The sequence below is a fragment of the Trachypithecus francoisi genome, unplaced genomic scaffold (genome assembly GCF_009764315.1).
Source record: "Trachypithecus francoisi isolate TF-2019V2 unplaced genomic scaffold, Tfra_2.0 Lachesis_group10, whole genome shotgun sequence".
Classification (NCBI taxonomy): Eukaryota; Metazoa; Chordata; class Mammalia; order Primates; family Cercopithecidae; genus Trachypithecus; species Trachypithecus francoisi.
The window spans coordinates 4,865,055-4,891,326 of NW_022681455.1; the positions used below are offsets into that span (position 1 = coordinate 4,865,055).

At 42.9% G+C, this 26,272-nt stretch overlaps 1 protein-coding gene and 1 long non-coding RNA gene across 4 annotated transcripts; one reads left to right on the forward strand and one right to left on the reverse strand.

Moving 5' to 3' along the window:
* Nucleotides 1-9,107: 9,107 nt before the first annotated feature.
* RPP40 (ribonuclease P/MRP subunit p40) lies at nucleotides 9,108-18,117 on the reverse strand. 3 transcript variants are annotated; one of them, XM_033216104.1, is made up of 8 exons: nucleotides 17,942-18,117; nucleotides 16,448-16,592; nucleotides 15,079-15,147; nucleotides 14,329-14,424; nucleotides 12,908-13,033; nucleotides 10,420-10,618; nucleotides 10,153-10,287; nucleotides 9,108-9,238 (listed from the first exon to the last, which is right to left on the reverse strand). In XM_033216104.1, coding segments are annotated over exons 1-8 (894 nt in total). In that variant the 5' UTR covers nucleotides 18,065-18,117; the 3' UTR covers nucleotides 9,108-9,237. The 3 variants fall into 3 exon arrangements, with proteins under 3 accessions (XP_033071995.1, XP_033071993.1, XP_033071994.1); XM_033216102.1 differs by lacking the exon at nucleotides 9,108-9,238 and adding an exon at nucleotides 9,257-9,487; XM_033216103.1 differs by lacking the exons at nucleotides 9,108-9,238; nucleotides 15,079-15,147 and adding an exon at nucleotides 9,257-9,487.
* On the forward strand, nucleotides 17,877-20,783 carry LOC117086657. Its single transcript, XR_004438513.1, has 3 exons — nucleotides 17,877-18,021; nucleotides 18,880-19,110; nucleotides 20,041-20,783. It is a non-coding gene; the product is annotated as an uncharacterized LOC117086657 (long non-coding RNA).
* Nucleotides 20,784-26,272: the final 5,489 nt, after the last annotated feature.

Sequence of the window (26,272 nt, forward strand, 5' to 3'; positions counted from 1 at the left end):
GTCTGTAGGCCTTGTCTGTTAATTAATAGTTTATATGCCCCCCAAAAATACTAGCAACTAGAATTCAACAGCAGAGTGAAAGAACCATTCACCATGATCAAGTGGGATTTATCCTTGGAATGCAAGGATGGCTCAACATATTCAAATCAATTGATGTGCTATATCATATTTATAGAATGAGGGACAAAAACCATATGATCATCTCAATATTTGCAGAAAAGACACCTGACAAAATTCACTGTGCTTTCATCATAAAAACTCTTAACAAATTAGGTATAAAAGGAATCCACCTCAGCACAATGAAGGCCATATATGATAAGGCCAAAGTCAACATCATATTCAACAGGGAAAAGTTGAAAGCTTTTCCTCTAAGATCAGGAACAAGACAAGAATGCCCATTTTCACTACTTCTATTCAACATGGTACTGGAAGTCTTTGTTAGAGCAGTTAGGCAAGAAAAAGAAATAAAGGGCATCCACATTGGAAAGGAAGAAGTTAAGTTGTCTCTGTAGATGACATGATATTATAACCCCTTAGGTAGTTACACTCCCACTTTACCCTTGCAAGTAGCTGGGACTACTGGAGCACACCACCATACCTGGCTCTGTTCTTTCTTTGCTTTTCTTCTTCTTTTTTTTTTTTTTTTAGATGGAATCCTGCTCTGTCACCAAGGCTGGAGTGCAGTGGCACAATCTTGGCTGACTGCAACCTCCACTCCCAGGTTCAAGCAATTCTCCTGCCTCAGCCCCCCGAGTAGGTGGGATTACAGATGCCTGCCACAACACCCAGCTAATTTTTGTATTTTTAGTGGAGACAGAGTTTCACTATGTTGGCCAGGCTGGTCTTGAACTCCTGACCTCAAGTGATCCATCCCTGTTGGTCTCCCAAAATGCTGGGATTACAGACATGAGCCACCATGCCCGGCCTAGTCTACTTTCTGTATCTATGAATTTGCTGATTCTATAAGTGAAATCATACAATACTGTTCCTTTTGTGATGGGCTTACCTCACTTAGCATATGTCTTTGGTTCATCCATGTTGCAGCATGTCAGAATTGTAACCGCCCAAGGGGTTCACCTTGCCTCCTGCCTAGACAGAGCCAATTTATTAAGACAGGGGAATTACAATAGAGAAAGAGTAATTCACACAGAGCTGGCTGTGCAGGAGACCAGAGTTTTATTATTACTCAAATCAGTCTCCCCAAAAACTCAGGGATCAGAGTTTTAAAGAATAATTTGGTGGATAGGGGCCAGCGAATTGGGAGTGCTGATTGGCTGGCTCAGGGATGAAATCACAGGGAGTTGAAGCTGTTCTCTTCTGCTGGGTCAGTTCCTGGGTGGGGGCCACCGAACTGGCTGGCAAGTCCAGGTACGGCCATCTGGATGTTAGAAATGCAAAAACCTGAAAAGACTCCTCAAAAGTTCAATCTTAGGTTCACAGTAATGATGTTACCTTCAAGAGTAACTGGGGAAGTTGCAAATCTTATGACCTCTGGAATAATGGCTGGTAATATTTAGAATTCTAGCCCCTCTCATCTTGACTTGGTGGCTGGTGACTTTCATTTGTTTTACAAGAACAGTTTAGCCTTTTAGGAAAGGCTATTATATTAACTATACACTAAATTCCTTCCCAAAGCTAGTTTGGCCTATGCCCAGGAAGGAAGAACAGTTTAGAGGTTAGAAGCAAGATGGGGTCAGTTAGGTCTGATATCTTTCACTGTCATAATTTTCTGCGTTATGATTTTTGCAAAGGCGGTTTGAGAATTTTCTTCCTTTTTGAATAAATACATGTATTCCAGCCTGGGCAGCATAGTGAGACCCTATCACTACAAAAATAACTATAAAAATTAGTTTGGCATGGTGCTGCGTGCCTGTAGTCCCAGCTGTTCAGAAAGCTGGGGCGGGAGGGTTGTTTGAGGCCAGGAGTTTGAGGTTACAGTGAGCAATGTTCACATCACTGCACTCCAGCCTTGAGCTTGATCTCAGGAGGTTGAGGCTCCAGTGAGCTGTGATTGTGCCACTGCACTCCAGCTTGAGAAATAGAGTGAGATCCTATCTCAAAACAAGAAAAATAAAAAACTCCAACTGTGGAATCAAATTTAATTAGTAATTTTGGTTTGACGCTTACTTAGCCAAGTGGCCTTGGGAAGGTTACTTAATTTCTCTAAATTTAATTGTAAAATGTGAGTATCAGGGAGGAAATAGAATTTGTCGTTAACTCTCACAAATTCATAGTTAGGGCAGACCCCTGTGGGAAAAAAACAGATTAACAAGAGGAAGATAAGGCAGTTGATGAACACGCACAGTGCACACACCATGTGGAGAAATCTCAGTGAGAGGTCACTCGGAGCAGGGGCTGAGAACGCTGGCTTATCTAGCATCTTCAACAAAGAACAATACAGTTTGGAGAAGCGGCAGGACAAAGCAGAAGAACTGTGGGTCTCTGTGGGCAACAACTGGAGGGAAGGCAAGCCATGGCTGATGCATGTTAGTCAGTAAAGCTTGTTAGTGTGAATGTCTCTGGTTCCATCTCCAGGCCACTGGAGGCCCACAGCTGTCTTCGGTGGCAATCTTTTTTCTCCCTGGCAGAGCAAGGGACAGGGCAGGATACCTTTTCTCTTTGTCAATCTATGTCCTGCCTTTTGGCAGACAGAGGGTCTGCACGGAGCTCTGCTGCATCAGCTTCTTCATCATCCTCAGCGCAATCTACAATCCTTTGCGTTTTGGACCGGTATGTTCTATCTTCCTGTGTGAGCAAAACCTGCCTTGAGGGGCTGTAGGGGGCATGAACTGATGGAGGGTATATCAGATGCTCAGCCTGCTTGAACACACAGGAAGTGCTCAGAAATGTCAGCTATTATTATGAAGTCAAATATACCGGCTGTACTTTTATTCTGAGAACTTTAAAATGAAATAGGGGCAAAGTTTACCAGCTGAGAAAAAGTGACACATTTAGAAGTTCAGAAGGCATTATATGCCTACAACGTTCCCTCAGGAACAAAGAGATGGAGGCCTGTTAGAGGCCTAAAAGAAACAAGACAAATTCTGGCTGCTTATAGATCCAAGAAACTGCCCCGCATTCTCACACCTCCCAATCTTCCCTGGGTGCTGCGTGGTCTAAGAACCAAGAGGCACTAAGATGCACAGTGTGCCAGATGTGAGTACCTCCTAAACGAAAGGAAGGCCTCCAACTTACCTCACTAGTTTAGAAATACAAAGTGTGTAAGAATATACTTTTTTTTTTTTTTGAGACAGAATCTTGCTCTGTCGCCAGGCTGGAGTGCAGTGGTGAGATCTTGGCTCACTGCAACCTCTGACTCCCTGGTTCAAGCAATTCTCTTGCCTCAGCCTCCCGAGCAGCTGGGACTACAGGCGCACGCCAACACACCCAGCTAATTTTTGTATCTTTTAGTAGAGAAAGGGTTTCACCACGTTGGTCAGGATGGTCTCCATCTCCTGACCTCATGATCCTCAAGTATATTCGGCCGAGCTCAGTGGCTCACGCCTGTAATCCCAGCACTTTGGGAGACCGAGGCAGGAGGATCATGAGTTTTAATTTGCCTTTTTCCTAATGGTTAATGATGTTAGAACATCTTTTCATTCATTTATTTGCTGTCTAAATATACTCTTTGGTAAAATGTCTGTTGATGTCTTTCCTTCATTTTCCATTTGGATTGTTTGTTTTCTTATCGCTGAGTTTTGAAAGTACTTTATATTCTGGATACAATTCCTGTATCATTTATCTATTGGTATATCCTTCATGTCAATACCACACTGTCTTGATTACTGTAGCTTCAGAATAACTCCTTAAAATACGGTAATATTAGTCCTTAAACTTGGTTCTTCTTTTGTGGAGTTGTTTGGCTACTCTAGGTCCTTTGAAGTTCTACAAACATTTTAGAATCAACCTGTCAATTTACACACACACAAACACACACACACACACACACACACACAAATAGGCTGCTGGGATTTTGATTGAGATTATATTAAATCTATATTGAATCTATATTTTGGGAGTATGACACGACATCTTAACAATATTGAGTCTTGTGACCCATGAACAAGGTATATCATCTATTTAGGTCTTCTTTATCATAGCAATATTTTGTAGTTTTCAGTGTACGGTATTTTTCTCATTTTTTTGGTTAGACTTATCCCAGGTATTTCTGCTATTACAAAGGTAGTATTGTTTATGCAACTGCGAATGTCGCTGATTTTTTATTTCAATTATTAATTTTTCATTGCTACCACATACAACTGATTTTTGTACACTACTTTTTATCCTGCAATGTTGACAGACTCACTTATTTGTTCTAGTAGCTCATTTGTAAGTCCATTGAATTTTGCAATGGAATTTTGCAAAAGCTGGATTTTGTCAAATGCCTTTCTGTATTGATTGATTATATGATTATTCTTTTTGAGTTTGTTTATACGATGACTCAAATGCTAAGTCAACCCCACACTCCTTGGATATTCCCTCTTGATCATGCTGTGTTACCTGTTTCTTATCTTGTAGGATTCAATTTGATAAATTGGCTTAGAATTTTACCCTATGTTCATGAGAAATGTTGGTCTGTAGTTTTCTTTCCTTTGTAGCATGTTGTTTGACCAGGGTCCTAGGATAATTTTGGTACTAGGATAATTCTGGCCTCAGATAATGAGGTGGAAAGTATTTCTTCCTCTCTCTCTCTCCTTCTCTCCCTTTCTTGAGTCAGGGCCTTGATTTGTCAGCGAGGCTGGAGTGCAGCAGTGTGATCATAGATCACTGCAGCCTTCAATTCCTAGGCTCAAGCAATCATCCTGCCTCCGCCTCTCAAAGTAGCTAGTACTACAGGCATGTGCTACCATGCCTGGCTAAGTTTTTTAGTTTTTTAGATTTTTTTTTTTCTTCAGAATCTCGCTATGTTGTCCAGCCTGTCCTTGAACGCCTGGCTTCAAGTGATCCTCCCACCTCAACTTCCCAACATGCTGGGAATACAGGTGCGAGTCACACATGGCCATAGATTTTCGTTACAGGTTTTTTTTTTTTTTTTTTGAGACGGAGTCTCGCTGTGTCGCCCAGGCTGGAGTGCAGTGGCTGGATCTCAGCTCACTGCAAGCTCCACCTCCCAGTTTTAGGCCATTCTCCTGTCTCAGCCTCCCGAGTAACTGGGACTACAGGTGCCCGCCACCTCGCCCGGCTGGTTTTTTTTGTATTTTTTAGTAGAGACGGGGTTTCACCGTGTTGGCCAGGATGGTCTCGATCTGCTGACCTCGTGATCTGCCGTCTCGGCCTCCCAAAGTGCTGGGATTACAGGCTTGAGCCACCACGCCCGGCCTCGTTACAGGTTTTTAAACTGTAATTTCAACTTCTTGAAGAGACACAGGGCTATTCAGGTAATCTATTTCTTCTTGGGTGAGCTTTGGTAATTTGTGCCTTTCAAAGGATGTGTCAATTTAATCTATGTTGAATTTATTGCTATAAAGGTGTTCCTAATATTTCCTCACTATCCTTTTCTATCTGTAGGCTCTTCAGTGATGTCACCTGTCTCATTCCTTATATTGGTAACTTGTGTCTTGTTTCTTTTTTCCCTGATATATCTACCTGGCTGGAGATTTCTCAATTTAAAAATATTTCCCCCCAAACTCCCCAAATTTTGATTCATTAATTATTCTCTATTTTAAAAATTTCATTAAGTCCCACCTTGACCTTTATTATTCCTTTCCTTCTGCTTACTTTGGGTTTTTCTCTTTTCTAGTTTCTGCTATTGATTTCTAATTTAATCCCACTGTGGCCAGACAATATACTTCATGTGACAAATCTTTTGAATTTGAGACTTTTAAAATGGTCTATAATGTAGTCCATCTCTCTAAACATTCCATATGTACTTGAGAAAAACTTAATCCTTCTACATTTTACATTCCTTTTTACAAAAGGAAAAACTTTTCCTTTTACATATATTATAAATCCGATACTACTATTTTAACTCAAACAACTAAAAATTTTTCTCAAGTTATTTCTCAGAAACAAAACTGAGTTATTTCTCAATTTCCTCAAGAAAAATTTTCTGCTGTTGTAATTTACAATGTCCTAAAAATATCAATCGGGTCAAGTAGATTGATAGAATTGTTGAAGTCTACTTTATTCTTGTTGATTTCCTGCCTACTTGTTCTGTCAATTATTGAGGGTTGGGTATTAACGTCTGATAATAGTGGATTGATCTATGTCTCCTTGAAGTTCTACTTGTTCTTGCTTCATGTGTTTTGAAGCTTTGTTATGAGGTGTGTGTTATAAGTATGAAATAACTTCCTGTAATCCTGGGTGATATGGCATGGGTCTGTGTCCCTGCCTAAATCTCATGTCAAATTGTAATCCCCCAGTGTTGGAAGTGGGGTCTGGTGGGAGGTGACTGGATCATGGGGGTGGATTCCCCCATTTAGTGCTCTTCTCATGATAGAATTCTGACAAGATCTGGTTGTTTAAAAGTGTGTAGTACCTCCCTGACCCCTCCCTCCTGCTATGGCCATGCTTTTCTTTCACCCTCCGCCATGACTGAGTTTTCCTGAGGCCTCCCCAGAAGTCAAGTGGATGCCCACCATGCTTCCTGCACAGCCTGCAGAAATATGAGCCAATTAGGCCGGGTGGGGCAGCCCATGCCTGTAATCCCAGCACTTTGGGAGGCCGAGGTGGGCGGATCACAAGGTCAGGAGTTCGAGACCAGCCTGGCCAATATGGTGAAACCCCATCTCTACTAAAAAAAAAAAAATTGAACAAACAAACAAAAAAACTAGCCAGGCGTGGTGGTGCATGCCTGTAATCCCAGCTACTCAAGAGGCTGAGGCAGGAGAATCGCCTCTGAACCCAGGAGGCGGAGGTTGCAGTGAGCTGAGATTGTGCCACTGCAGTCCATCCTGGGCAACAGAGGGAGGCTCTGTCTCAAAAAAAAAAAAAAGAAATATGAGCCAATTAAACCTCTTTTCTTTATAAGCTACAGTCTCAGATACTTCTTTATGGCAGTATGAGAATGGACTAATATGCTGGGAATTACTTTTTGCTCTATTTTGATTAATATAGCCACTTCAATTTTCATGTAACTAGTGTTAGCATATCTTTTTTCCCATCCTTTAAGTATTTGTATCTTTCTATTTAAAGTACATTTCTTGTAGACAGAATATAATTGGGTCATGTGTTTTCAATCCAGTCTGAAAATCTCTGCCTTTTAATTGGGGTGTTTACACTATTCACATTTAATATGATTTTTGATATGGTTAGGTTGAGTCTCTCATCTTGCTATTTGTCTTCTATTCATCCTATCTGTTCTTTATTCCCTTTTACCTCTTTTTCTGTCTTTTTGATGAATCAAGTTTTTAAAATAATTCCATTTTATCTTTTGATAGTTTAATAGGTATGACTTTTTGGTACATCATTTTAGCAGCTGCTTTAGCACACATCTGTAACTTATCACACTCTATCTTCAAATGGTAGCATGTCACTTTGTGCATAAGAACTTTACAATAGCATGATTCTCCTCTCCTAGTCTTTAAGCTATTGTGGTCATCCATTTTACTTTTACACATATAAATCCCACACTATGACTTTCATTTAAACAACTGTCTTTTAAAGAGGTTTAAATAATAAATCCTACATTTACCCATGTTCTTACTATTTCCAGTGTTCTTCATTTCCTTCAGAAGGCAGGCATTTTCCTTATGCCCAAAGGACATCCTTTAACTTTTCTTGCAGTGCAGACCTATGGATGACAGTCTTTCAGCTTTTGCAAATTTGAAAAGATCTTAATTTCTTCATATCCATTATTCTATTTTCAGTGGCATCTAGTCTGCTGTTAAACCAACCAGTGGAACTTGCAATTTCAATTATGTTTTTCATTCCTAGATTTGTTTGGCACTTTTTACAATCTGCTTCATTGTTTTTATGCTCATGCCATTTAACCCCACTTATTTCTGTAAGTATAAAGCATACTTCATGGATGTGCTTGCTAACTTTAACATCTTAAGTCTTTCTAAAACTTAGCGGCCTTCTTCTGCCCCTTGTTTCTGCTGGTTCTTGCCTATTTTACGTGTGTGATTTTTTGTCTATGAACTTATATTCCTTGAAACTCTCCAAGTTTCTCCAAAGACAATCTGTTTTGCTTTTGCCAGTTACCTGCAAGGCACTAAAATCTTGTTATCACTTGAATTTTCCAGCTTGAGATTTTTTAAGACTACCCAGGTTGAGCAAACAAACCACCCTAAAAACTGCCTGTGGTTATATACAGGCTCTCAAGTAAGATGTCTTCCCCCAGGACAGAGATCTTCCTTGCTGTTCCCAGGGGTTGGGGGGATGGGTGAAGCAGATGGATTTATTCCTAGTTCACCCCTACATTACATCTATCCTTTTGGGGTCTCACTTTATGAGGTCTCCTCTTAGTTTTTCTCCCTTGGGCAGGCCCTGAGCTTTGTGTGCAGTTCTGCAGCCCCTTCCCATCCCAGGCTATGAGAAGAAAAATTCAATTTGACATTTGGCAGATGCACTAAGGCTGAAAAGTGGCATCAGTATGTCACTTACTTACACACATAAAATTCTTTTTGCCTTTGAGAACTCTTATTTTGCAGCTCTTATTTTTTACATTAAAAAATGGTTCTTCATATGTATTCTAAAATTTTAGTTGTTTTCAACTGGTCCTTATCAGCCTTACTGCTGGAAATAAAATTCTTTCAACCTGTTCTGTAACAATTGACAGTATCCACTGATTCCTCTCTGATCCAGAGGCATTAGCATGAGAACACACTTGGGAACTAGGCTGGCCTGAGATCAAGTCTCAGGTCCACTAGCACTGTAACTTCGGCAGCATATTTACACACTGTGCCTCAGTTTCCTCAAAGGGTTGGTGTGAGAATCTCACATGGTAACATATAAACAGCACTTACAACAGGGACTGGCCCTGGTAAGGATGAGACTTCTTTTTATTATCTGAAAAAGTTGTAATGAGCAAAATATATCTCATCCAATGGGGCGAGATGGGGACCAATACCCCCGGTCCCTGGACATCCTGGCCCAGTCTACCACATAGTAACCACAACCTTGTGCTTATGTTGACAGAGAGAAATCAGCTATGAGCTATTCATTGGACAGCAGGCCCTGCCGCCATCACAGATGGGTCCCAGGTGCAGCGCAGGATGCTAGCAAATGCTGATCTGAGAAACGTCACCATCACACAAGCCTGAGTGGACACACAGACCTTTTACCATTAAGAAATCTGAAAGCAAGCATAAACGTAAGCAAACGTGATTTTTAATTTTGTATTTTTTATGGTGGACAGTGATCATTCGCCCCAACAGCCATCTGAAGCCAATAGTCTTGATTATTAAAAATCACAAAGTTATATAAATGTTCTCCTCCTTTCCAAAAACCATGCTCATTTTTTCCCCAAGAAACAGGGCTGTCTGCAAAGCCTTGAACGGACAATGTAACCCATGGCGCTAACTTCAGTTCATCAAAGTAGTGACTGAAAAAAAGGTAATTGTTAAACAGGGAGAGTTAGGAATGTCTGTATTTTAAAAAAGTTTATTCAGGATAAGTAGTATTTCTGATACTCTAATAAAGCTTAGATCTTAGCTTTAATTTATGAAAATCAAGAAGTGTGTGATAAATTCCTGATGTCACACTGTGAATTCCATAATGGCTAACTAATATACAACACACAAAACAAACCTCACTGTTCCCACCCTCATTCTGGGAGGTCTTTAAGAGGAAAAGAACCCAAAACAAAAAACCCCACAGGTGTTTAAGGATAGTTTCCCTCCTATTAAGAGTACTGTTCTCAGAGTCTCAGTTAACTGAAAGGTTGCAGGATAATTCACCAGAGTTTTATTATCCAGCCTTCCTGTCGAAGAAAATCAAAGTAGTAAACCAATAAATGTGAAAAGAGATGTTGGGCTTAAAAAGGAAAACCTTCAAGACTTAAATGTGACATTTTAAAAGGGAAGATTGAGAAGATATGCTTACTAAATAGGATTATACTCAATGTACAGTCTTTGCAATAAGGGATTTGAGTTTCCTTTCAATGTACATTTTATTTATATACTACCTCCCAAAATGAAAAATCTATACTATTTTACACACTGTTCTATAGAGCAATGATGAGCGATATAAAAGGCAAAGAGTTCTCACCAGAGATGTTCCAATAGGAGACAGATCTTCTCTGGAAGTATGAAGCCAGTGATTGTACACAAATAAGCTTTTGCCACCACCGTGCTTGGCTGAGGACAGCAATAGGTTGATATGAAATTATTAGGCTCATTATTTCTGTCACCAAAAAAAAAAGAGAGAGATAACACATTGATATCCATCACATGATCCCTTCCAAAGTATCAAACTCCTATTAAAAACAAGCAGCAGGCCAGAGCCCTAGAAGACACAGGGAGTTCAGATACCCACAGGTTGACATTACTGAAGACGGCGCCAAGCCAGTCAAAGAGCTCCAGAGCCTGGCAGGACACCTCCGGCGTTCCCTCGAGCTCACTGCTCTGCAGCACCGGGCACTGGAGATCTCTCACTGTGCTCAGTGCTACTTTTGGCTGATGCTCCTGAATTTGGTACTTGGAAAAATATGACATCATTGTTGATTCTTCTGAACCTTAAAAACACACCACACAAAGCCATCTGAATCCATTTGACCATCGTAAGCAAGTTTAGTGAATCCCTGAACCCATCCATTCCCATTTGAGTGGCAAGAATAAGTAAGATGGAAGCTGTGCAGAGCTGCATTCAAATTAAAATCATTTAAAGCTGCTTTCAGCTCCTTTTGCCCAAGTTCTATAAATGTTCATCTTTTTTCACACTTTCCTGGAAAAGCACAATAGTTTCTGATCAGACCCAAAATAGTTTCACCGTTTGTGCTAATAAAAAAATTTCAACTTCACACTTAAAACCAAAAGCATTCCTGATGTATGAATAACATTAGTGAACTCCAGAGAGAAGAAGCTTATCTGCACAATCTCTATTAAAGAAAAATAAGAGAAACTGAATGGTGATGGAACCTCATCCAAACTTGACTCTGAAAACCCAGTAAAATCCAGTGTATCTTTTCAGGGATGTTTGTGTAGCCAATGGCCTTGGAAGACAGACATAGTACTCCCTCCACAGCAAAGGGCAGGCTTGTTTACCGTCCAGTATAATAGAAATAATGTCACCCTCCCTCTCTCCAGGCAGAGATCAGCAGGCTTACTGCCCCTTACAAAGGACTGGAGTTCTTAAACTCCAGGTTCCTCTCCTGTAATGCAACCTACTGCATGTGCCAGCATCGCTTGGTGTCACTCTGGCAAATGGGACTTGGTGAACTGGTGCAAACGGTGATATTCGATGTGATGGTTAACTGTAGGTGTCAACCTGACTGGATGAAGGGTTATCTAGATGGCTGCTAAAGCCTTATTTCTAGGTGTGTCTGTGAGGGAGTTTCTGGGGGAGACTGGCATGTAAGTGGGTAGACTGAGTGGGAAGATCTGCCCTCACTGTGGGTGCACCATCTACCCGGCTGGGGCATCAGACAGAACAAAAAGGCAGAGGAAAAGTGAATTCACTGTCACTTGCAGCTGGGACTCCCTTCTTCCCCTGCCCTTGGACAGCAGAACTCCAGGTTCTCTAGCCTTTGGACTCTGGGGCTTGCACCAGCAGATCCATAGATTGTCAGGCTTCGGCCTTGGACTGAGAATTATATCATCTTCTTTCCTGATTCTCAGGCCTTCATATTTGGACTGAGCCACGCTACCAGCATCCCTGGGTCTCCCACTTGCAGACAGCCTGTCATGGGACTCCTCAGCCTCCACAGTTATTTGATCAATTCCCCTAATATCCATCCATCCATCCATCCATCCATCCATCCATCCATCCAATTGGTCCCTTCTCTCTGGAGAACCCTGACTGATATATTCTGGCTACTGCTATTCCTCTGAGGAATTAAGTCCTGTGTCTCTGAGCCAGGGCTTGCGTGTCTTCTGCCAGCATCCCTGAGACTGTGGCAGGCTAGCTTGTTAGCCTGCAAGTATGAGGAAATCTCAGACCTTTCACAGTTCCTGACAAATCCTTAAAACAGGAGCTTTAGGAACAGGAAGCTATTCGGAACCCAATGTCTGGATGATCCGCATAGAAGACTTTACACAACTGAAACTTCAATAAGCCTTTCTGCCCTCTTTCCTGTCTACCACAGGAGAGGCACCCAAGGCCAGACCTAGGGCTCATGGGAGCAACTTGGAGCACCCAGTGGCCAGACACTTCCCAAGAGGAGCAGACAGATGGGTCTATTTCTAAAACAGACCACCATGCTTCCTATCCTCCAAAAGAGAGCACTACACCGTAAGTCCTGATGTCTTGATCCATTATTATCTTGGCCAAAGATACACTTCTAAAAGAAGCAACATACGTGGCCGTTTTCAGCAGATTACGCTGTGTGGTGAATAGCAAACTTCGAACTAAATTTAGTGTCCTAATCAATTAAAAGTTATTACAAATTAATCTGACATTTAATGGTAGGTCTGAGTTAGTGCCCTGTGATAATAAATAAGCAGATTGTGTATATAACTATAATTGGTGCTACTTAAAAATATTATAGTCAAGACTGTTCAAGGTAAGCTGGAGAGAGGAAAGGGGAGAAATAGATAAAATTTAGCTGCTCTAAAGCCACTCTCAAGATTTCTGGATTTATGTATAACCCAAAAAGACTCAGGCAGAAAGGCCTGCATGCCTAGACAATCCTGAACAATGGTTTTCAGAGATGTCAGAAGGGCTAGTTTCCTTAATACTATTTTTATATATATATACAGTATTCCTTGACTATAAGACTGAATCACCATTCAATCCTCCATTACTCCTCTTTAATTAACAATTAATTTCAAAATCACTGTATCATTACACAATTTATTCTTCATACCTGTATTATGCCAAGCCAAAAGAAAATCAAATTTCAGTGGTTTCTTTTCTTTGAAGGACCAAGATATTCTTTCATACTTCTTAGAATCCAAGTTTAAGGATAATTCCATCAAATCAATGGAAACAACTTTAAAAATGAAAAAAAGAATATATATTTCATTCATATACATACAGCTTATACTATGGAAAAAGTGCTATATTTTTAAAAACCAGAATTTTGCGAAATTTTATGGATAGTAAAATTATTTTATTCTTCTTCCACTCCCTTTGGTTTGCCAAATAAAAAAGATCCCTTTGGTGGGCACTTCTAACCTTGAGAGCTAACAAAAACAGACATTTTAAATGTATATATTTCCTAGGTCAAAGACCAAGGGCAGAGGACCTTGAGAGGTCAGGTTTAATCTACTAATGGATGTGGCAGCCTCAGCTATTGATGTTCGAGCCAGACACTGTCAGCAAAACATCTCTTCACTCATAGGTGAATTTCTACTAGTAATCATAAAGACCTGGGGAAGCCAAAGGAAATTCTTTATTAAGAATAAGTTGTAGGCCGGGCGCAGTGGCTCAAGCCTGTAATCCCAGCACTTTGGGAGGCCGAGGTGGGCAGATCACAAGGTCAGGAGATCGAGACCATCCTGGCTAACACGGTGAAACCCCGTCTCTACTAAAAATACAAGAAAATTAGCCGGGCGTGGTGGCGGGCACCTGTAGTCCCAACTACTCAGGAGGCTGAGGCAGGAGAATGGTGTGAACCCGGGGGGGCGGAGCTTGCAGTGAGCCGAGATCGTGCCACTGCACTCCAGCCTGGGGCACAGAGCAAGACTCCATCTCAAAAAAAAAAAAAAAAAAAGAATAAGTTGTAGACTCCTATCTTGGGTTCAGTACTTTGAATTCTTTTTTTTTTTTTTTGAGATGGAGTCTCACTCTGTCGCCAGGCTGAAGTGCAGTGATTGTGATCTTGGCTCACCGCAACCTCCTCCTCCTGGGTTTAAGCGATTCTCCTGCCTCAGCCTCCCGAGTAGCTGGGAGTACAGGAGCCTGCCACCACGCCCTGCTAATTTTTGTATTTTTAGCAGAGACAGGGTTTCGCCATGTTGGCCAGGATGGTCTCAATCTCTTGCCCTCATGATCTGCCTGCCTAGGCTTCCTAAATTACTTTGAATTTTTAACCCAAAACATATACATTTAATTGACCAGTCCAAGTCTATGATCTTTATCAAACGCATCTACAGCTGAAAAGAAATGAACTTAAAAGCATCATCCTATCCTCTATGAAGCTCGAGCCAGAAGTTTGGTAGACTTTTTTAAAAAGCCACATTTTTCTGAACAAAGAGATTAGAGGCAATTCAAACATTTAAATTTAAATTGCCAAAAGAAGATTACAGACTTCTGAGAAAAAGATGGAGCACACATGATACTTACTAAATTTCATAATTTTTCTGCCAGAAAACTGAGATGGATGACCCTGAAGTCCAGTTTCTTCATAAGTGTCTTTATCCAGTGACAAAATTAATTTCCCTATAAATCAAATAATAACTCCCATAAGAGATACCAAAAATAGAACTTACATTGTCTGACTAAAAGAAAGCAAAGCAAATTGAGCAGTTAGATATTGATGTACCAAACTGCATACAAGGATCTTATTTATATCACAAGAATATTTATATGTATACATGTCTTATAACACAGATATTATTTATACATTATACATGCAAGGATATTATTCATAATAATGAAATTAGAAATAATCTGAATTTCTACTAAAGATGAAATAAACAAGTCATGGTATACTCATTCTTTTGAATATCTTCTTTTTTTTTTTTTTTTTAGACAGAGTCTCACTCTGTCACCCAGGCTGGAGTGCAGTGGCACGATCTTGGCTCACTGCACCCTCCGCCTCCTGGGTTCAAGTGATTATCCTGCCTCAGCCTCCCAAGCTGGGACTACAGGCGTGCGCCACCATGCTGGCTAATTTTTGTATTTTTAGTAGAGGCAGGCTTTCACCATGTTGGCCAGGCAGGTCTTGAACTCCTGACCTCAGGTGATCCACCTGCTTTGGCCTCCCAAAGTGCAGGGATTATAGGCATGAGCCACTGTGCCCGGCTTTTTTTTTTTTTTTAACAGTATGTATTTTTTTTAACAATTAAAGAAAGATGAAAAAATAAGCGTTACCATTTGGTAGCAGGGCAACTGTATTATCTTCATCAATATTTGTATTATATGTTAGTGCATAGCAAGAACCTGTAAGAGAAAGTCCAGACGAAAAATTTAAAAGAAGAAATTACACCTGCAAGATGTTAGTGGATTATTTTCACAAGGTAACCTGTCTTCCAGGTACTTAAAGGTCAGTTTCTACCACTGCTCCAGTTCATTCAATAAACCAAACATCTGCTAAAGGTAACTGGAGCATGCAGAAGACCAAGCTCCAGCTAGTTCACTCCCCAACCAAGGGTCTATTTGTGCAAGTTTACTATCATCAAGCAAAAAATTGACTCAGAATGGAATGTGACCTTTGGGGATGCATGGAGAGGGGTACAAAGTAGAATTCTAGATAAACATACACATCTTAGAGGCAGAGTTCCAGGTTAAGATTCAAAAGCTACTCAACCTCTCCAAGCCTCAGTTTCCTCACCTGTTAAATGAGGATCATAGGCCTGCTTCATAACATTGTTGCAAGGGTTAAATTTGGTAAGATATTTAACAGTGCCTGCTACAGCCAGTGTCCATGTAATTGACAGAGTGGTGTCAGACCTCAAAATAGATGAAAGGAATAATGGTGATGAGACCAGACAAGATGCCCAGCTCATAAGTAGCCCCAGTAGTGTCAGAATGAGAGGAGCTACTGGTAACTAGAATTCTTCATATCTTCACTGGAGAGGACACATGTGGGGGCTACCACAAGATAAGCATGTGGCCACTGTACAGGTGACTCACGTACTGTGGGTGGAATCCCTAAATACCCTCTGAAATAGTTTCAAACAAATGGCTCCCAGGAAACAACTGAAACAAACCAGTCCAACCCAGCAGATGTGGGTGGAAATGGGGTGCGCAGAGAGGGGTTATGGCTACAAAATCTAAGCAGAAGACACTGGACCCTAATGAGCACTCTGCTCTGTGAACAGTAGCTGTGGCTGCATCCGGAGACCAACCCTCTGAGGCAGCTGCTGTGGGGCTGCTCACAGCACAGTGTCCTTGCAGCCCCTTCCTCGAAAGCAGCGCATCTGAATACAGATTGCAAGTCTCTCCTCTCCATTAATCCTCATTTTAAGGAGACGGATACCCTCATGTTACAACGTCCACATCCAACACTTGTGGGCAATTGCAATGGGCAATTGCAATCAGAAAGCACCACCTAAAGAGGGCACAAGAAAGAACAGGATGAGAGCAGGGAGCGGGGGGTAGTGCGTGTGTGCACCTGACCACACAGACTGTCCCACAGGTCCTGTTCGAAACAAAATAACAGCCCTAGACCACATTGTGATGTGGTCTACCTACACTTCCTCATCTTGCCTTGTTTAAAGCCATTTCAGGTTTTTCTTACCTTTCTTTATAAAGGTACTGATGAATTCGGGTGTTATTAATTCATGAAGAGGTAAATTCTTCACAAAGTAATAGGGTCCAGTTTGCATGACCAGATTTTTCAGTTCTTCCGATAGTATCCCACATTCAGGAATGAGAAATGAAACCTATTGGAATGCGTAACACAAACAAGGTCTTACTTCCATGAAGATGAACACCCAGGTTTTTAGGAATGAAATAAGATCATGAAAGTTGTTATTTCTCCACGAGTTTCACTGGAACATAAAACACAGGCAACAAAACTCTTATGTTAACTTACCTATCTCAGGCAAAGAGAAATCTGACTACTCAAGTGTTTCATTTCTGCATTCAAACGTACAGTACAGGAAGGGGACTGAACAGAATACTTTTAATGGAAAACTCTTGCTTGCATTTTATCTTTTGCAAATTAGCAATACTGTATATTTTATGTCCTGTTCCTTTCACCATTTTATTTTCAAGGAAATATAGTATAGTTGGATATCCCTTGATTTGCTTACCCTGGTGTTATCCTGGAAGGAAATGAACTGTCTGTCGGGGCATAAGGAATTAATTTATGGATATCCAATTACTAAGAAGCTGTGTGCAAGCAATGGTGCTCCTGTATGTTTCCAATTTCGAGACAGAAAAGTGCAACAGGGGAGTTAAGATATACATCCCTGACTGCTGTGATGAGCTTTCCATCCAAAATAGGTGTTAAAAACAGGACAGGCTTCAAATGTTGCCACACTGTAAAAGTCATCACTGTCCCAAGGCTCAAACACTAGCCTGTTCTGACTGATCAGGTCATCACTTAAATCTCTGAGACACTGCTCAGTCAAACCTGAGTTATTAAGCTGATCCATTTAAAGTGTAAAATGTTTAATCCCCCATTATAAGGTTGGTTTCTTGAAGTTTCTAGATATCACATTAGTTCCCACAACCAATTTAGAAAATCAGGTCGCTTCCTGGGCCGAGCCTAGGCAGAATGCTCCGGAGAGATCTACAGGTATGCAGGTGGTGCAGGTGGGAGAGGGATTCAAGCTGGGTACAGAGGCAGTGGTGGGGCCGAGGCGCGAGACCCGCCCTGATCTGGTGAAAAAGCGAGGTGCACGTGGCTGCCCGGCAGCTGCACATCGCAGCCGTCACACCATCGTAACTCTCCAGTCCCAGCCCTGAACCTCGAATCCCTCCCTGGACCCACTCCCCGTTAGGCGGGTTGACCCGCGTGAGCAGCCAGAACGCCCCTGACACAGCTCCCTCCAGACTGGGTGCCGCCCCCACGCCCTGTCTATCCTGGGAGTTGTAGTCCTGCAGCACTGCAAACCGCGGGCCTACAGTAGTTAAGAGACTACAACTCCCAGCAAGCCAGGCGAGGGCCCCCGCCCCTCCGCGCACCGCCGGCGGCCCCGCCCCGCGAAGCCTCGCACTGTCCCTAAACCTCTCTCGCACGCAGGGATTGAGCACGGCCCGAAAAGCCGGGGACAACCGGACTCACCCTGTAGTTATAGTAGTGCGTCTGCACAAGATGCCGGTGGCGCGACTTGTGGTTGCCGAAGTTGGATTTCTCGCAAACCAGTAAGTGCCGGGGCGCCTCCCGAAGCCGGCGCAGCGTGGCCATGCTCTCCTGGGTTCCAGGTCCTCCCGGCCTTTGCTGGCAGGGCAGGCCCCGCCCCTTCCCCCGCCCCGCCCTTTCCCCCGGCCGCGTACCTGCTGCTGGGCGCCCCTGGTGGCGGTGGAGTAGGACTGGCGGCGCCGGCTTTCTGAGAAGTTCTTACAGAACTTGCTGCGTGGGGTACGCAGCAAGCAGCTCCCTGGTGGGTGTCTGAAAATGTGAATTCACTGCCTCAAGTGGAAATATCCAGTCGCTGGGAACCTGGCTCTTGCCTTTTCAACGCCACCTTTCCTCCGTCCTCACCATCCCTCGGAACTGCCCTAAACCCTCTATGGGCCCCGCCTCGGAGCGCCCCTTGGACCCCGGCCTGGCGCCGGCACATACCTCGGTCAGGCCCTTCAGGGGGACCGCTTCCTGCCACCGTTATGAAAGGAAAACATCGCATGGAAAGGCCCAGTTCCTTTAGTGTGTGGTCAAGAAATGTAGCCGCGCAGTTAAGTAACCCCCTAAGCTGCTTTGGGGGTCCACACCCAGCTGCTTTTCTGACTTCTCACACTGTTTGCTTCACAGGACTCTGTTACCCATTGGGGACCTCTTGGCCATTATTAACACGGGCCAACAGGACTAAAGGTTTGCCTCGGCCCTTCCCAAAACATCAGGGACCTTTGTGCGGGAAGGTAAAGCACAATTTTTGCCTTTCAAAGGACTCCTTTGAAACTACTATTGATTTCCCTTTTAAATAGCCTTCAGAACCCGTTTTAACAATGTGGTGTTTCTGGGGCTTAATAGTGATAATTCTCCTAAGTCATTTTTCCATTTAGTTTTTCTGTCACGGGCTTGGAGCGGTTAAGAGACTGCGGCTCCCAGCATGCGGTACGTTACTGATTCAGGGCAAAATCAAGTATGTTACTATATGCTTCTCAAACTAGAGAAGGCACAGCCCCAGTTCTGCACGGACTGGATACAAAGCAGCAGAATATTGGTGAAACATCTTCCTGGAGCATCAGTTTTTCTATGAGATGTGGAAGAAATGGAATTAAGTAGTTTATAAGGTAAATAATTAAGAATTTAAAGCTAAGCTGGTCACAGTAGGTCACCTGTAATCCCAGCACTTTGGGAGGCTGAGGTGGGAGGATCACTTGAGCTTAGGAATTCAAGACCACCCTGGGCAATATAGTAAGACCCCATCTCCAAAAGGAAAAAAATAAGACAAGGCTGGAAAGTCATCTGCCATTATAAACATCAGTAATCTGGCCAAGCACCGTGGCTCACGCCTGTAGGCCCAGCACTTTGGCAGGCTGAGGTGGGAGGATCCCTTGAACTCAGGAGTTCAAGACCACCCTGGGCAATATAGTAAGACCCCCTCTCAAAAAAAACAAAACTAAACTAAGACAAGGCTGGAAAGTCATCTGCCATTAAAAACATCAGTGATTTGGCTCACGCCTGTAGACCCAGCAATTTGGGAGGCCGAGGCGAGCGGATCGCCTGAGGTCAGGAGTTCAAGACCACCCTGGCCAACATGGCAATACGCTGTGTCTACTAAAAATACGAAAATTATCCGGGTGTGGTGGCACATGCCTGTAATCCCAGCTACTCAAGAGGCTGAAGCAGAAGAATCACTGGAACCTGGGAGGCAGAGGTTGCAGTAAGCCGAGATCTCGCCACTACACTTCCAGGCTGTGCGACAGAGCTAGATTCCGTCTCAAAAAAAAAAAAAAAAAAAAAAAAGGTCAAAATGGAATCTATGACTGAAATGTCACATTTTCTTTCCAAGGAAAAACCTAATGAGAACCCGTCTCCCATTATTTTAAACAGCAGAATTATAAGGCATGGCAAGTCAATAAAAAAACCCTACTAATTTCCTAGATCACAATATGGCAGCTAGATGTTTTACAAATAACAGATACGAATAACATGTTAAGATGTAAAAGGCTTAAAGCATTGCTTCTTGGTCACCTCATGTTTCACGTGGTTGTCACCAGACAGATGCTTTGTATGTGGTAGCAGGCCCAAGACTGAAACATCATGGATGTACCTCTCCTTTGTCAACATTCCAAAACTCCACAAAGTGACTGGCATGATCCTGATGGTCTACCAATTGTATTTGGAAGCACCATGAAGCTTTTCCAGCAAACCATTTAGTTTAAAATGTTGCATATTTTGAAGATGCAAAATAAATTTTATCTATGTAAATATCAGCTGAGAAATGTACTGAGAGATACTAGCTGCTCTCTTCTCAAGAGTGACCCCACAGAGTCTTGCAGCTTTAAGTCCTCCTCTCTGGCTGCTGATAACCCCTAGGTGTGGAGCCTCTTCCCTGAGCGGAGTATCCAGATGACTCTAGTACGAGGATTCACCCCTGACTTCTTTCCTTCTCACCCGCCATGTAATCCCACAGCAAGTCCTGTGGCTCTCCCTGCAGCACACACCCTGATTGCAGCCTCTTTTCACTCTCTGCCTTTCTACAGCCAGTTTCAGCCACCTTTGTCACTCACTGGCCTGCTGCCCAAGACTGCTTCCAAACCTTTTCCCTGCTGCCTCTCTTGCCCTCCCACAGTCCATTCTCCACTCAACATCCAGAGCGATCTCTTAAAAACATGAAAAACATGATATACCCCCGCATCCCCATTTAGACCCTACCACTGGCTTCTCACTGCGGTGAAATAAAAGCTTGCACACTGGCCTGAGCTTGCCTCTTCTGCCTCATCTTCTTCCCTTGCTTATTCACACTCTGTCAGATTTTCTGGTCTCTAGAGCTGAAAGCAGTCTTAACTGACAGGGTATGGAAGGAAAAGTGTAAGATGGAAAGGCCAGAAATGGTTAAAAAAGAAAAAGAAAGCACATGAAACTGAAAACATCTGTGTGTATACCCAAAATAGTAACATAATTTTGAAAAATCTGAGCTAATAGACTTGCGAAGAAATAGAAATATCTTTGATCATATTCTGAAAACAAAAAAATATAGTAAATATAAAAGGACAAAAATTTTACACATCCCATTTCTGGGCCATAATGCAATAAAGTTAGAACAGAAACAGAATTGGCTGGGCGCGGTGGCTCATGCCTGTAATCCCATCACTTTGGGAGGCCGAGGTGGGTGGATCACAAGGTCAAGAGATCGAGACCATCCTGGCCAACATGGTGAAACCCTGTCTCTACTAAAAATAGAAAAATTCGCTGGGTGTGGTGACGTGCCTGTAGTCCCAGCTACTCGGGAGGCTGAGGCAGGAGAATCACTTGAACCTGGGAGGTGGAGGTTGCAGTGAGCCAAGATCTTGCCACTGCACTCCAGCCTGGCAAAAGAGTAGAAAAAAAAAAAAAAGAAAGAAATAGAATTTAAAGGTGCTCAACTCTTTGACAATGTTAAAATAGTCTTTTAAATTAATTAATGTCTGGTTCACGGTGCAAATCCAAAACACAATGACAGTGCCCATAAACTTAATGTGCTTGTAAATATATCATAACCATATACAGGCAGTATTGGTGAGAGAGCTGTCTGACTCAGAAGCACAGGGAGTGATCAGGTTATGTTCATTAGGATCCTAGCACTCCCCTGGAGTCATTTAACATCATCTCTTTACAGTTAAGAGCAGCACTGCCGGGAAATACATCTATTGCAGACACCTGTACTAAATCAGAGGCGACGCTCCTGCTGAACCTGAACTTGACCTCACAGTTCTTGTCAGCACAGGGTTCTAGGCAGCTGCTACAAATCAGTTGGTGTTGGCTTACAGATTGAAACTGCCCTTAGACAGCAGAGTGGAAACTGGCACCAGTGGCTGCAGTGGAGAAAATGAATGGCCCGTGGGCGGGGTGCGGTGGCTCATGCCTGTAATCCCAGCACCTTGGAAGGTCAAAGTGGGTGGATCACTGAGATCAGGAGTTCAGACCAGTCTGGCCAACATGGTGAAACCCTGTCTCTATGAAAATACAAAAGTTAACCAGGTGGCACCTGGTTAATCCCAGCTACTCAGGAGGTTGAGACAGGAGAATCGCTTGAACCTGGGAGGTGGCAGTTGCAGTGAGCCGAGATGGTGCCACAGCACTCCAGCGTGGGCAACAGAGTGAGGCTCCATCTCAAAATAATAATGGCCCCTGTTATGGTCTGAATGTTTGTGTTCTCCCAAAGCTCTTGTGTTGAAATGCAATCACCAATGCGATGGTATTAGGAGGCAGGGCATTTGGGAGGTTAGAAATGGGATTCAGGCACGTACAAAGGAAGCCCCAGGGAGCTGCCTTGCTCCTCCTTCTATGTGAGGACAGAGGGAGAAGATGCTCTCTAATAAATAAGAAAGCGGCCCCTCCCCAGACGCTGAATCTGCCCAGTGCCTTGACCTTGGACTTCCCAGCCTCCGTAACTGTGAGAAAGAAATGTCTGTTGTTTATAATTTACACATTTTATGATGTTCTCCTATAGCAGCACAAATGGACTAAGACAGCCTACAAGAAGAATGTATGACCTGCCTAAGAACTAGACAGTCTCATTTTCTCCTGGGCTGCTCTCTGTGTGACTGGTGTGGAGATCGGTGAAGGACACAAACATTAACCATGGCAACTACATAGGCCATATCACTTTATGGAGGTGTACAAATGAAGTCATGCTGTAAAAGCAGAACATGGCCAGGTATGGTGGCTCATGCCTGTAATCCTAACACTTTGGGGGGCTGAGGTGGGAGGATTGCTTGAGCCCAGAGGTTTGAGACCAGCCTGGACAACATGGTGAGACCTCGTCTCTATAAAAATAAAAATAAATTAGCTGGGCCTGATGACGCATGCCTGTAGTCCCAGCTACTCAGGAGACTGAGGTGGCAGGATCACTTGTGCCTGGACCTTTGAGGCTGCAGTGAGCTATGATCATGCTACTGCACTCCAGCCTGGGTGACAGAACAAGACCCTGTCTCAAAAAAAACAAAACAAAACAAAACAAAACAAAACAAAACAAAACACAAAACAGTTTGTGGTCTGATTAAAGCTTTGTCACACATGCTCATAAATTTGGAAGAGAATTTGGAAATGGCTGAAATTTTTTCATAAAGATCATTGTTTTAATTTGTTTACATTTAAAAACATACATTGGTATATGAATTGGTACATGAAAATGAATTGGTACATGAAAATCTCAAATTTTAGCTATACAGAAACTTTCAATATCTAGTATGAGGCATTTCCCAAAGGCCTGTGTAACTTGGATTTTACTACATTTTGAAAACTGTTAAGGGCTAATGTAGTTGATGAAATAATATTAATACACATTCACCGAGAAAAGAGCAATTACTATAATATCTACAATTATTAACATATAGTATTTTACATATGTAATACCTATAATGAATCAGGCACTGCTATAAGCATTTTATGTTCATTATCTCACATGAATCCTTTGTGAGGTAGATTTCAGTATCTTCAATTTAGAGTATTGTTGATTGACAATACACAGAATTGAATAAAACACAGAAGGCTCTTAAAAGTACAGTGTTGGAGGGCGGAGCAAGATGGCCGAATAGGAACAGCTCCAGTCTCCAACTCCCAGCGCGAGCGACACAGAAGACCGGTGATTTCTGCATTTTCAACTGAGGTACTGGAGTCATCTCACTGGGGAGTGCCAGACAATTGGTGCTGGTCAGCTGCTGCAGCCCGACCAGCGAGAGCTGAAGCAGGGCGAGGCATTGCCTCACCTGGGAAGCACAAGGGGGAAGGGAATCCCTTTTCCTAGCCAGGGGAACTGAGACACAACACCTGGAAAATCGGGTAATTCCCACCCCAATACTGCGCTTTAAGCAAACGGGCACACCAGGAGATTATACCCACACCTGGCCAGGAGGGTCCCACGCCCACGGAGCCTCCCTCATTGCTAGCACAGCAGTCTGCGGCGATCTATCGGCAAGGCAGCGGCGAGGCTGGGGGAGGGGCGCCCGCCATTGCTGAGGCTTAAGGAGGTAAACAAAGCTGCTGGGAAGCTCGAACTGGGTGGAGCTCACAGCAGCTCAAGGAAACCTGCCTGTCTCTGTAGACTCCACCTCTGGGGACAGGGCACAGCTAAACAACAAAAGGGGAAGCAGCAGAGGCCTGTGCAGATGCGAAGGACTCTGTCTGACAGCTTTGAAGAGAGCAGTGGATCTCCCAGCACGGAGGTTGAGATCTGAGAACGGACAGACTGCCTGCTCAAGCGGGTCCCTGACCCCTGAGTAGCCTAACTGGGAGACATCCCCCACTAGAGGCAGTCTGACACCCCACACCTCACAGGGTGGACTACACCCCTGAGAGGAAGCTTCCAAAGTAAGAATCAGACAGGTACACTTGCTGTTCAGCAATATTCTATCTTCTGCAACCTCTGCTGCTGATACCCAGGCAAACAGGGTCTTGAGTGGACCTCAAGCAATCTCCAACAGACCTACAGTGGAGGATCCTATTAGAAGGAAAACTATCAAATAGGAAGAACACCTATACCAAAACCCCATCAGTACGTCACCATCATCAAAGACCAGAGGCAGATAAAACCACGAAGATGGGGAAGAAGCAGGGCAGAAAAGCTGGAAATTCAAGAAATAAGAGCACATCTCCCCCTGCAAAGGAGCACAGCTCATCACCAGCAACGGATCAAAGCCGGTCAGAGAATGACTTTGACGAGATGAGAGAAGAAGGCTTCAGTCCATCAAACTTCTCAGAGCTAAAGGAGGAATTACGCACCCAGCGCAAAGAAACTAAACATCTTGAAAAAAGAGTGGAAGAATTGATAGCTAGAATAATTAATGCAGAGAAGGTCATAAACGAAATGACAGAGATGAAAACCATGACAGGAGAAATACGTGACAAATGCACAAGCTTCAGTAACCGACTCGATCAACTGGAAGAAAGAGTATCAGCGATTGAGGATCAAATGAATGAAATGAAGCAAGAAGAGAAACCAAAAGAAAAAAGAAGAAAAAGAAATGAACAAAGCCTGCAAGAAGTATGGGATTATGTAAAAAGACCAAATCTACGTCTGATTGGGGTACCTGAAAGTGAGGGGGAAAATGGAACCAAGTTGGAAAACACTCTTCAGGATATCATCCAGGAGAACTTCCCCAACCTAGTAGGGCAGGCCAACATTCAAATTCAGGAAATACAGAGAACGCCACAAAGATACTCCTCCAGAAGAGCAACTCCAAGACACATAATTGCCAGATTCACCAAAGTTGAAATGAAGGAAAAATCTTAAGGGCAGCCAGAGAGAAGGGTCGGGTTACCCACAAAGGGAAGCCCATCAGACTAACAGCAGATCTCTCGGCAGAAACTCTACAAGCCAGAAGAGAGGGGGGCCAATATTCAACGTTCTTAAAGAAAAGAATTTTCAACCCAGAATTTCATATCCAGCCAAACTAAGTTTCATCAGTGAAGGAGAAATAAAATCCTTTACAGATAAGCAAATGCTTAGAGATTTTGTCACCACCAGGCCTGCCTTACAAGAGACCCCGAAGGAAGCCCTAAACATGGAAAGGAACAACCGGTACCAGCCATTGCAAAAACATGCCAAAATGTAAAGACCATCGAGGCTAGGAAGAAACTGCATCAACTAACGAACAAAATAACCAGTTAATATCATAATGGCAGGATCAAGTTCACACATAACAATATTAACCTTAAATGTTAATGGACTAAATGCTCCAATTAAAAGACACAGACTGGCAAACTGGATAAAGAGTCAAGACCCATCAGTCTGCTGTATTCAGGAGACCCATCTCACATGCAGAGACATACATAGGCTCAAAATAAAGGGATGGAGGAAGATCTACCAAGCAAATGGAGAACAAAAAAAAGCAGGGGTTGCAATCCTAGTCTCTGATAAAACAGACTTTAAACCATCAAAGATCAAAAGAGACAAAGAAGGCCATTACATAATGGTAAAGGGATCAATTCAACAGGAAGAGCTAACTCTCCTAAATATATATGCACCTAATACAGGAGCACCCAGATTCATAAAGCAAGTCCTTAGAGACTTACAAAGAGACTTAGACTCCCATACAATAATAATGGGAGACTTCAACACTCTACTGTCAACATTAGACAGATCAACGAGACAGAAAGTTAACAAGGATATCCAGGAATTGAACTCATCTCTGCACCAAGCGGACCTAATAGACATCTATAGAACTCTCCACCCCAAATCAACAGAATATACATTCTTCTCAGCACCACATCGCACTTATTCCAAAATTGACCACATAATTGGAAGTA